Source organism: Hibiscus syriacus, unplaced genomic scaffold, assembly GCF_006381635.1.
Source record: "Hibiscus syriacus cultivar Baekdansim isolate YM2019G1 unplaced genomic scaffold, ASM638163v2 tig00111330_pilon, whole genome shotgun sequence".
Classification (NCBI taxonomy): domain Eukaryota; kingdom Viridiplantae; phylum Streptophyta; class Magnoliopsida; order Malvales; family Malvaceae; genus Hibiscus; species Hibiscus syriacus.
The window spans coordinates 6230739-6242562 of record NW_024063059.1 but is presented as its reverse complement, the minus strand read 5'-3'; the positions used below and the strand labels follow the sequence as shown (position 1 = coordinate 6242562).

The following is an 11824-nucleotide window of genomic DNA, read 5'->3' as shown; positions in this document are numbered from 1 at the left end:
ATTGTTTAATGATATTATGTCGACGATGTATGTGTCTCGACTTACCATTATACTTGTACAAGGCACTCCCACACTTTGATGTAGTTGTAGGAAAGTTTTCTACATTTCCATAGCTCATATAGTGTCTCGCCTATTTTCTTGTAAGTTACCTTATTTAAAGTAAATTTGTTGACAACTCAGAACATGGTCAAATGTCATTCATAATTCTTTAGCAATCTTATGGATACTAACACTTCGTATGGTGTATCTGACAATCTATTTGAGATGTAATTCCGACATAAAACTTAGAATGCTTTTAAGCTTTAATGACAACAATGTATATCTCATCGTCTCTATGAATAGGAGGATCATCCTATATTTGACCATATTCAGCATGATTAAATATAACATCTTATGTCGCTATGTCTTGAAATTCCATCAATGAATTTCACATGCTTCTCGTTGTGTCTCACAACCACTGACATCATTCAATTTTATTCAAAGTCTGAATAGGAATCAACATTTCAAATCACGAGTTAGAATAAATGGGGTTACAATTGTATCGTTTAAAACACGTAACCAGAATTTGTAAATATTCCAACAATAAATTGAAAGTTAATTCAATTTGTTTTACCATTTGTTTCTGTTGAACAACAAAATTTAGAAATTAAAATTCTAAAACAAAATTTGTAACAATGTTGTTACCTCTAAACGATTTCTGTGATCAACAATAAATCAAATAAGTTTTGTTGAACAACAGGATTAAAATCCTGAAACATAATTATAGGCCCAATTTTTGTTCACATACATATCATAATTTCGTTCGGTACTTTATTTATCGCAACGAATTTTAGTCAAAACTAAAATCCAACAATTGAGTAATTTCTGTTAAACGACGAGAATTTAGTAAAACTAAAACTCGAAGCAGAAATTCACAATCAACACTATTTTGTTGAATCCGTTAAATGTCAGGATTTAAAACTAAAATCCGAAACAAAACCAACTTCTGTTGGATAACGGGAATAAAACCCAAAACATAACCAATTTTTGTTAAACGACGAGAATTTAATAAATTAATTCCCGAAACATAACCGATGAACCCAAAGTTCAAATATGTGCAGGTGAGCAAAGTAAAGTAATAATAATCGTATATCTCACTTCAATTTCTAGCGCAATCAGTAAACCCATAAGCACATTTAACTCACCGTTTGGGAATATTTGAATTTACCAACGTATGGCTGCTTCCCATATGCAAATTTTATTAACCAAATTACCTTGTTACAATGAAAGATCTTTCATTTCCTTTTGTAAAGGCATGTGACGCTTCAAAAGGTTACTGCCATCACTTTCTATTGTACATGACATACACAAGTGCTTCATGGACCATGCACTTTTGAGGGAGGGAAAGTATTTTAGTAGTTGTACTTCCCTTAGTTCTCCAAAATTGGTTCCATTTATAAGGCTCGTACACAACAATTCAGAATGAGTTGCAAAATTCACCCTTCATTGTTCGTATGATTTTAATTAGAAAATATTGATCATCTAGGATTAAAAAAGAGAAAAAAATATATCTTAAGATTGTTAGAAAAAATGTTTAATCCGAGATAAAAATAATAATAATAATAAATATTATTATATAATCACACAAAACAAATTAAATAAAACTTAAAGTAGAGACAAGAAATTAGTTTACTCATATTTAGACACTGAATCGGATGAGTGGAGTAACATAAATCAAATAAGGATTTTTGTTGAGGCATGTATGAACAATTTCCTTAAGACAGATTCGTCCTCTCCAAGGTGCTTTGAGTAACGTTGGACGTCGGTCTTCTAGGATACAACAACAAACTATCACAACAGTAAGCACAACCGTAGTGATCAGTCGAACACAATCTTGCCTTTCTCTATCACCAGAAAGAACGAATTTGGAAGGAATTTTCTAAGTGTTTATCCTATTCCAAAGTTCTAAACTTGTGTCTCATTGTGCCAAAATTAGTCTATATATAAGGAGAGGAAATTGATTGAAAGGTTAAGACATTTCGATGAAAGGACTTAACCTTTTAATTAAAAGACTTCTCTTTTTGATGAAATGGCATAACCTTTTCATAAAATGATTTAATCTTTTCATGAAGAGAATTGTTGAATATGTATGATTGAATGTATGCAACTTTAAACCAAAAATTAAGTTCATTCACTAAATGACATGACTTATAATTAATTAGTTATAAATAGCATCAATTCATTCAATTTTTCCAACAACTTGTAAAATTATGTATATAGTCAATATGAAACACAAATTATGGGATGACTATTTTACTTTTTTTCCCTCTAAACAAGGCCAATAATTTTTTTAAAAGAATTTTCCTTTCAATAAGGTTGTGGAGTTGTTGGTGAAGATGTTTATTAACGGAGAAAGAGAGGAAGGACAAAGATGATAGACAAGAGAACGAAATGAAGGATACGTTGAAAGATGGACTAAACTAATAGAATGATATATCGATATATATGACTCATTATTAGTAATATTATAATTAGTTTGATATTAATACTAGCGTCATAAGAATCTACAATGATACTCCTTATAGTTGAAACGAACAAAATTCAAACATGGTTGGAAGTATATATTTAGCTTTCAAATGTATTAAATACATTAATTAAATTGATTTAATTGAACAATTAAACAGTTAACGAATGAATTATATATATAAATATGTTGTAAATAAAATAGAAGATAACCGAAATTATTGTGATTAATGTAATTATAATTTTTTTTGGGTTATAATAACTAATTATATGTTTTAATAGATATTGTATAACCAAAATTATATAATGTAAGATATTAAAATTTTTTATTATAATAATTAGAATGTATGACTTGATTTTTAATTATATTTTAAAAAAATTAACTTTCTTATATTTTGAATCCTAAATTTTCTCTTTCAAAATTCATATATCATCACATATCAACCACTCAGCTTATTCTTTTTGTTGTAGGGTCACCACTGATTAATCACTTCTCTTATCGTCGTACCAAATCTCTAAATTCTAAAAGATATTTTTAAATATCTTGAAACTGAATTAATCGCTATTGTACACCTCTTTCACCGTAGACCCATTATTACTTATCTCATTCTATTATCGTCGTAAATTGACAAAACGAGAAACCACAAAACAAAAGATAACGACTTGCATTGTTTCAAATCAAAAAATAATATCTATCGACGAATAATGACCGAACGATTTTTAGTGAGATGAGAGAGACTCGTGGATTGTTCATTGTTCTAGTGGTGGGATGACATTTGGCATCGAGAGATAAAATGTTAAAAATTAAGAATTTTAAAGGTTTTGTGAAAACTTAAAAATTTATGATTTTTTTAAAATAAAATAAAAAAGTTAAAAATTACATTACATAACAAATAATAATTGATGACTTTTTATAAAAATAATGGATTGATTTAAAAAATAACATAATAAAAAATTAAAATCTACTTTACTTTTTTAGATTAAGTCAATTAACCATAATGAAAGGGAAAGCAACAGAACATTGTTAAGTGGTATTTATACATTCTGTTAATGCCACTCTTTTCAAAACAGCTGTGTTCAACTCTCCCCCTTTTTTTCCTCCAGGGGAATAAAAGAGGAGAGGGGAAAATCCGTGCAATTTGTAAGCCTCCATTCTTCGCATCCAGTGAACTTCCCTTTAATTTCTTTAATTCTTTTGTTTGTTTTTGGAATAATATCCATTCTAAGTGTTTGAAGTTACGTGATTCAATGGTGAATAATCGTTCGTCTTGCTGATTCAATAGTTGGCAATTGTGTGTTTCATTTTCATTTTCTGCGATTTGTTTGAATTTTCCCAGAAAAAACAAAAAAGAAACTCGTCAAAAGGGGATCAAATGTTGGGTTTTCAGAAACTTATCAAAGGAAATCAAGATCGAAGTTTTCCTTGTCTTTTTATATTTGGAGAAAAACATGAAAAACAATTCAAAAAGGCATTTTTCATGATACCTGTGCAATCCATGTACGTTCACCAAATTTGACAAATAGTGGGAATCTTGCTATACTACTTTTTATCATTTCATTGCCTTTGTTGAGGATATATGGACGACAAGAAACAAAGAAAGAAAGAGAAGCCGACCTCTTCCAGACAAATTTTCTGCCTTTCAGGGCCTTTACACCTCACTTCAGTTGATTGGTAAACACCTTTTCCTTCATTTGTTTCATTATGAACCGGAACTCATGTTGCGAAAATTATGCTGAAATAGCACGACCAATAGATAATTCTAATTTCTCCAAGTAAGATAAAAATCCAGAAGATTTGTTGGTGCTGAGAACTCTGAGGGCCAAATTCAATGTGCTTAGCAGCGAAAGCTGCAATCTGTGAGAACATGTAGTTATAATATAAGCCGGTTAATGTGGTAGTTTCCTTTATTAGTTTTTGATTGTATCTTTTGAGAAGAGAATTGTTATGTTTAAGGCCTTTTTTTCTTTGATGAGATTGCTCAAGCATTTTTTTACTGTAAATGTTTAGGGCTTATTTGTGGTACTTTTGTAGGAATAATTTTCATGACCGAAGAACTGTTGCTGCAAGCTTGGTTCAGGGAGTGTACATTCTAGAACGTGATCGCCAAGAGAACCGCATTGACCCTCTAGCTCACGCACCACCTTGGTGGGAGTTCTTCAATTTCCAGTTGGTCCATATTCTTGTAGATGATGTTGATAACTCCATTTTTGGTGCCATTTATGAAATCAAATTTTCTGACTTCAACCACAACCATTCAGCCCAAGATTATCCGCATTATGTTATTGCCTTTCGGGGTACTATAAATAAGTCAAACACCAGGTCTCGTGATCTGAAGTTGGATTTCCTGTGCGCCCGTAATAGACTTCATGAAAGCTCTCGTTTTCAGCAAGCAATGCAGGCTGTGGAGGGTATCTTTGTGGTTGCTGGAAATTCAAGAATTTGGTTAACCGGCCATTCACTAGGATCAGCTATTTCATTGCTTATAGGTAAAAATATGACTAAGATGGGTTACAATGTTGAAGCTTACCTCTTCAATCCCCCATTCTTGTCTGCTCATATAGAAGGAATCAAGAGCGAAAAGCTGAAGCATGGGATTCGCTTTACAAACAGTGTAGTCAAAGCTGGAATCGCTGTTGCTATAAAAGGTCGCAATCATAGGCATGGGAATGATGATCCATTTAGTTTGCTCTCTGCTTGGAAACCATACCTGTTTGTGAATCCTGCAGATCTAATATGCTCAGGGTATATTGGCTATTTTGAACATAGGAAGCACATGGAGGAGATTGGGGCCGGAAATATTGAGAAGATTGCAACACAGAATTCCATAGTGAGTTTACTCTCATGCTCAGAGAAAAGGGATTTAGAACCACTGCATCTGATTCCTTCAGCTCATCTTACTATTAATTTGCGTCACTCGCCGAATTTCAAACATGCTCACGGAATTCACCAGTGGTGGGATAATGGTTTTATTGGTCTGTCAGAACTACATGAGTACAATCCTTATGTAGAGGAATAGAGGATAAGAAGTTACTTCTAAGAACGCTACGTAATGAAAAGTTACATCCCTGACATTGGTGCAAGAACTCCACGTTATTGTAATTGACTTCCTGTTCCCCTTTACCACGAAGACATACACCAATTGTCTTCATAGTGTAAATGAATCTGTTGGAGCTCGAAGGAGTCCAGTTCTTGAAACGTTAAATATACATTGTGCATGTTAGGGGTTAATCTCAGAGGAACTTTGATAGCCTTGACAGTCATGCCTGGTCATGTTGGCCCCTTTCTTCGATCTCTCACTTCGCCTTTTCCATTCTAGTTTTTCGTTCAAAATATTCTTTCGTTGATTCTGAAATAAAAAAAAGGGAATGTATTGTACCTTTAATGAAATGGAATGCATGCTTATCACTATTGCTCTTTTTTATTGGACAAGGATTTGATCCCATATTCTAATTTTATCTTGTTTTTCAATTTTGTTGTTGGAAATATTATAATAGAATATTCTCATGTGTTCGTTAATTTCACGCCATCATGATTGGTGCTCATGCTGTAAAATTTCTTCTGCAACTCTCTCTAGCTTCACCCCTTTGCTCGAAGAAACAAAAGCTTGGAAGCTCTTAACAGTTGGCCCGAAGGTATGCTTCTTTACTCTCTAATCTTTGTGTTAGATAAAATTTCTCTTTATTTGAAATATCAGAAAAGAGGATCAGTTTGCAGCTCTTAATGTTTTTACTTGCTGCTTCACATTAGAAAACTGCTTCAATTCTTAGTAGAATCAATAATGTATGTTACCCGAACTTTCATTTTTCTTTAACTCTCGATATTTTGACATGTACTCGGGTTTTGTATACATGTATCCGAGACTCACCCTATGTAGCATAGATGATAGGTAGTAGGTAACAATGGCTATTAGATAAACAATGGAAGGATGGACATGGACATTAAGTGGAGATCGAGCTAGACTAAGAACAAACCTAAACAAAGAAAATGAAGATTTTGAGCAACGGACCGGCCTAGCGTGACCCATATGCAATTCTGATTATTTCTTTCCATGCACTTAAAAATAGGTAAATGGCCTCTGGTCATGCAAATTTCAGTGTTTCGGGCCCATCTCACCTCAAAGCTATTGATTGGTAAGAGCTTCTGGTTCAGCTATCATTTCATTTTAGAGCGATACCAGTCCATTTTAAATGATTTTCAGTATGTTTCTGGAAAACTATTTTCTAGATTATTCAAAAGTGTGTGTCGTTTTTTTTGGAGGTCAAATGAACATCATCGAAGATCGATTGCGGCGAGCTTGGTTCAAGGTGTTTATGTTCTAGAGAGTGATCGGCAAAAGAACAAGCAAGGGCTCCAAGCTTCTTGTGCTCCTTCATGGTGGGAATCTTTTAATTTTCAATTGAACTGTCGTCTTATCGATGATGTTGATGAATCAATATTCGGCGCCGTTTATGAATTCAAGAGCTCCTCTAAACCCGCAAGCGCCCCGAATTATGTCATTGCCTTTCGTGGTACTCTAAATACTCCACCATCCATTTCCCGCGATCTCAAGTTGGATCTTCTTTGCATCTGCCGCAGACTCCATGAAAGCACCTTGTTTAAGCTCGCCATGAAGTTCGTGGAAGACATAGCTGAAGCAAATGGACCAAACATTTGGTTATCGGGTCAGCCATGGCATTACTAGCAGGGAAGAAGTTGAGCAAGAAGGGGGGTTTCATTCAAACTTACCTCTTCAAAACCCCATTCTTATCCACTCCGGTGGAAGTACTGAAACATCCGTTATTAAAATCCAGGATTCGCTTCACAAACAGTGTGGTTAAAGCGGCACTCACGATTGCCATAAAGGGTCGGAATCCAAAGCCTGGGAAAGAAGATCCATTATCTTCATGGATTCTTCACCTGTTTGTTAATCCAAATGATCTTCTTTGCTCGGAGTATAAAGGGTACTTTGAACATAGGAAGAAGATGGAGGAGATTGGAGCCGGGAGAATCGAAAGGATATCGACGAAGAGTTCCCTTGTTTGTCTGTTCTCAAGTGCTGTAGGCAGGACGATTTATGAACCGTTGCATTTGCTTCCTTCGGCTTATCTCACTATCAATCTAAGTCCATTTCCGGATTTTAGGACTGCTCTTGGGATTCAACAGTGGTGGGATCCTAATTTGAATGGTAAGGTTGAACTACACCAGTTCAAGTAAATCTTTGCTTCACTGAAAATAATTTGGTTATTTCCAATACATGTTAAATATATCCAAACAAAAAGGAAATTATGCATTGCTATCGATTTCCTCTTGGGATTTCTCTTCCACTTACTGGTAGTTTATCGATTTCTATGGAAGTTCCTTCTTGCCGGCGAACCATGCTTTCTACTTAATTGCCATACTGATTTCTAGGTTCCTCCTAACTAGTTGCCTCAGGGCTTACTACGCAAGTTCATCAATGATCAATGTCTCTGCTTCAAAGCATGATAAAAATCCATTTTCATTCTATGATTTTCTTGAAATATCAAGAAAGTTAAGGCACTTGAGTTCAAACACCCTTACAACGCATCAAATAATTATGTAATCATACATCACCAAAAGCAACAACAATCATTTGATTACTGATAGAACAAGACGAATGTAAAACACTAATAACCCTCTAGAATTCGAGAATAAGTTTAAAAAAGTAAAAGAATATCCTTTCCAAATTCCTTCACCATTATCTTATCGTCGTGCAATAGTAATAATAATATCAATTGAGGACACATGCACCGCTATTCTGTTTGATATGTTTATGTTATTCATATATTATTTAAGAAAATCTACAAACAATCGGATACACTAAAATATAGAACCTAATTGTACCCCCTAAATCTTGGGTGATTTACACAAATGGCCCCTCTACTATAGGGTTACACTTTGTTGAGTCCGACTATTAAAAGTTACAAAACAGTCATTTGACTATTCGTATGTTCCAAACTAATCATTTTTCGTTAAATAATTGACGATCGTCTGAGCTAGACGTTAACATGTTGACTATGACATGACAGTCGTTTGAGATTTTGTGATTAGATCAACATGTAAACATTCAACTCATATTGTCGTCAACTTTTTTACGAAAAAGGACAAGTTGGAAACATATGAATAGTTGAGTGATCATTTTGTAACTTTTAATAATCAGAAGATTTAACAAAGCAACAACCTATAGCTGAGATATCACTTTATAACTTTTAATAGTCATAGGACTCAACAAAATAATTTCCTATAGTTGAGGGACCATTTATATACTTTTACCCTAAAATCTTATATTTTATTAACAACTCTCGCACACAATTCTCCTTAACCAAAGAGGAGATGCTTTGTTCTCTTTCTTAGAATGAAAGAATAGTTATAAAAAATATATATTATTTTTATTTTTATTTTCTTAGAAAATAGAAAACATTGAAGAAAACGTGTATGATTATAAAATTAGAAAATGATTTTAGAAAATAGAAACAAAAAAAAAGTGAAAATATGAAAATATAAAAAATGTTTTCAATATTTTCATTAAATTTGTTTTAAAATTTTAAAAATTAAAAAAATACGAAATCTAGATTTTTAAGTTAATTTAATCAAGTTTAAATCATTCTAATGATAAAATACACACTTACTCACTGAACTTTACACTCTCTCATATTTTACTCATCGTAGTTTCAATTTTTTAATTTGTTAACTAAACTTTAGACATTGAACTTTTTTAATCACTCCACCATTAACTTTCTAACAGCCGGATGACATGGAATAAGTTAATATTAAATAGGCCGCATCATATTGATATTAAATAAAATTTTTAATATTAAATGCTAACTAGGATTTAAATAAAAAATAAATAAATTAAAATTACTAAACCCTAATCTCAAATCTTAACTGAATTCCAACCCCAAATTATCACTAACCATTCAAAATGAAAACTACCAGCCACATTTGTTGGCCATCATGAGAATCCAACAATGATAACAGTCCAAGAAACTACATTCTTTACAGGCATTTCTTCAAACACCTAACAAGCATTCTTCAACTCACTTTTTTCGTAGAAAGTAATGAAAGAACTTCCCACATAAAGGATTCTAAAAAATTCAGTTTTATTCCTAAGTCGTGATAGCACAACTTATACCAATTGACAACAACTAGATTAAAAGTTGAATCCCCTTTATTTTCCACAGAAGCATCAAGAATTTCATTGAAGAAAATTGAGAGATTTTTCATCATTAACCATTCGAAATGAACAATGGATTCACGTCTAAAAGGGTTAGATTAGTTTGATGAAAATTTTGACTCATCGACCTCCGATTATGGTGGCCGACAAAGGTTAGATCGACAACTAATATGGTGGTCGGATTCTAGATTAGTTTAGTGAGAGAGAAAAAAGAGAAGGAAGAAGAAGAATAAAAAAAGAAATGGGAAAAAATAATTTTCTATAGGAAATCAAAACAACGTAGTTTTGAACTAAATTTGATTTTATGTAGAAATCTAAAATGATACCGTTTTAGAGTAGGTTGCCATGTTATAACGCCGTTACAAAGTTAACGACGGAATGACAAAAAAGTTCAATATCTAAAGTTCAGTGAGCAAATTGAAAAAATTGAAAGTACGATAAGTGAAATAGGAAAGAGAGTAAAATTCAATGAGTAAACATGTAATTTATCCTAATATTTTTATATTTAATTGTATCTAAAGATCTCAAACTGTAACACCCTAATCCAGCATGACCTGAAAATCACTGAATTATGATGTCACACGAGACCACCTAAGTGTCTAACCAAAAATTATTCTTTAAAATATATTGGCTATAAAGCTTCTGATAAAATTCATCCATAGTAAATAAAATAAAATATATTAATATCATTTGCAATACGGGGGAGCCCCCAAAATATCAAATAATACAATACTGATTTTAAATCAAAAGAGTTACGACTGAATACAAAAGGGTCCATAAATAGTACATGCCCTCTAAGAATGACCCAAGACGTACTTTAAATACTCTCTGGCTAATCTGAATTATTGCATTGTAATATCTGACAATGATAACTCCTCATGAATGGCCTAATAAGAACCTGGGCATGAAAACACATTTTGAATGCTAAACTTAAAAGTTTAGTGCCTCACTAATAATTGTACTATACTACATGCATTCACTAAATGCACTAGCTAGTGCCACAAGTATAAAGACATGAGGGGTTCTGATCTACTATGTTGTGGCGGGCATCATGGCGTTGCTGAGGGTTCTGCATCTCGGAGATCACACACCCCTCTAGCATGCATGAATACCCTTCTGGGGTAAGATCCGAAATTGCACTAGAAACGTACACTCGACCAACTTACTCCGTCGAGTCTTGGGGCATATGCGCCCAGCTGGCGGTTAAGTGCCTTGGCACTAAATGGGATATCCAACTGAATGTTGTATTATGCTAAAGTAACTCGAGTGTCTTGACTGTGTCCCGGGTATCATGCAATGCTAGTTTTATGTCATCATAATTGTTATTGTTTCTAACTGTTCTGAGTTTAATCATTGTTCTCACTTGTAATTTTATCTCATGGTATTCTAGTATTATAGGATCCCTCAATTCTATCCTTTAAACTTTTGGGTTTCTTTCCTAAAAACTATCTGTAGGTATTGATACTAAGCCCCTCAGTATTGGTATTGACCTCTGGGTATCGATACTACTGACTAATTTAATGGCCGAGAACAAGGGCTAGTATCGATAGTTCGATCGATACTCTAGCTGAAGTATCGATACTGCTAGTCTGTGGTATCAATACTAGCCTAAGTACCAATACCAAATTTAGCTTAGATGTTTGAAAAATACCTAAGTATCGATACCCCTATCGAGAGTCTCGGTATTGGTATCGACACTACCATGAGTATCGATACCAAAATTGTATACTGGAATCCCTTAAGTGATATTGGTATCGATATCACCCTGTGGGTATCGATACCATACACTCAGTATCGATAGCCAATGAAGAAGTATTGATACTTTGTCTTAAATCCTTTTTTTAACGCCTGAAGAACAATATCTATATTGTTCTTCCAGTATCGATACTCGTGCCAAAAATATCATGTTTTAAGCACGAAAGAGGCTAACTTTCTATTCCAAATGTCCTACTGAGGATCCCAACTTTATTAAAGTTTTATGTATGAATTTAAGGGGTCATAAAGAGTCCATAAACATGCTGGAAACATCACAAGATGAAATCTACCATGAACATGCTTCATAACCCATGCAACCTAACAAAACTCACCTAGTGATCTGCATGTAGTAGAGTTGAGTTAGAAGTGAGTTACCTTGAATGTCTAGACTATTG

At 33.4% G+C, this 11824-nt stretch overlaps 1 protein-coding gene and 1 pseudogene across 1 annotated transcript; both read left to right on the top strand.

The window, feature by feature from the left end:
* Window positions 1-4008: 4008 nt before the first annotated feature.
* On the top strand, window positions 4009-5741 carry LOC120158640 (GDSL esterase/lipase At4g10955-like). Its single transcript, XM_039169453.1, has 2 exons — window positions 4009-4174; window positions 4535-5741. Exons 1-2 carry the CDS (start codon window positions 4080-4082, stop codon window positions 5517-5519), a joined length of 1080 nt encoding a protein of 359 aa, XP_039025384.1. The 5' UTR covers window positions 4009-4079; the 3' UTR covers window positions 5520-5741.
* Window positions 5742-6571: 830 nt separating this feature from the next.
* LOC120158626 lies at window positions 6572-7697 on the top strand (annotated as a pseudogene).
* Window positions 7698-11824: the final 4127 nt, after the last annotated feature.

Excerpts from the sequence above, each read along its gene's own strand:
- LOC120158640 (XM_039169453.1), top strand. The coding sequence starts at position 4,080 with ATGGACGACAAGAAACAAAGAAAGAAAGAGAAGCCGACCTCTTCCAGA. Across the intron at positions 4,175-4,534 it reads CACCTCACTTCAGTTGATTG|GAATAATTTTCATGACCGAA; the intron begins GTAAACACCTTT and ends GTACTTTTGTAG.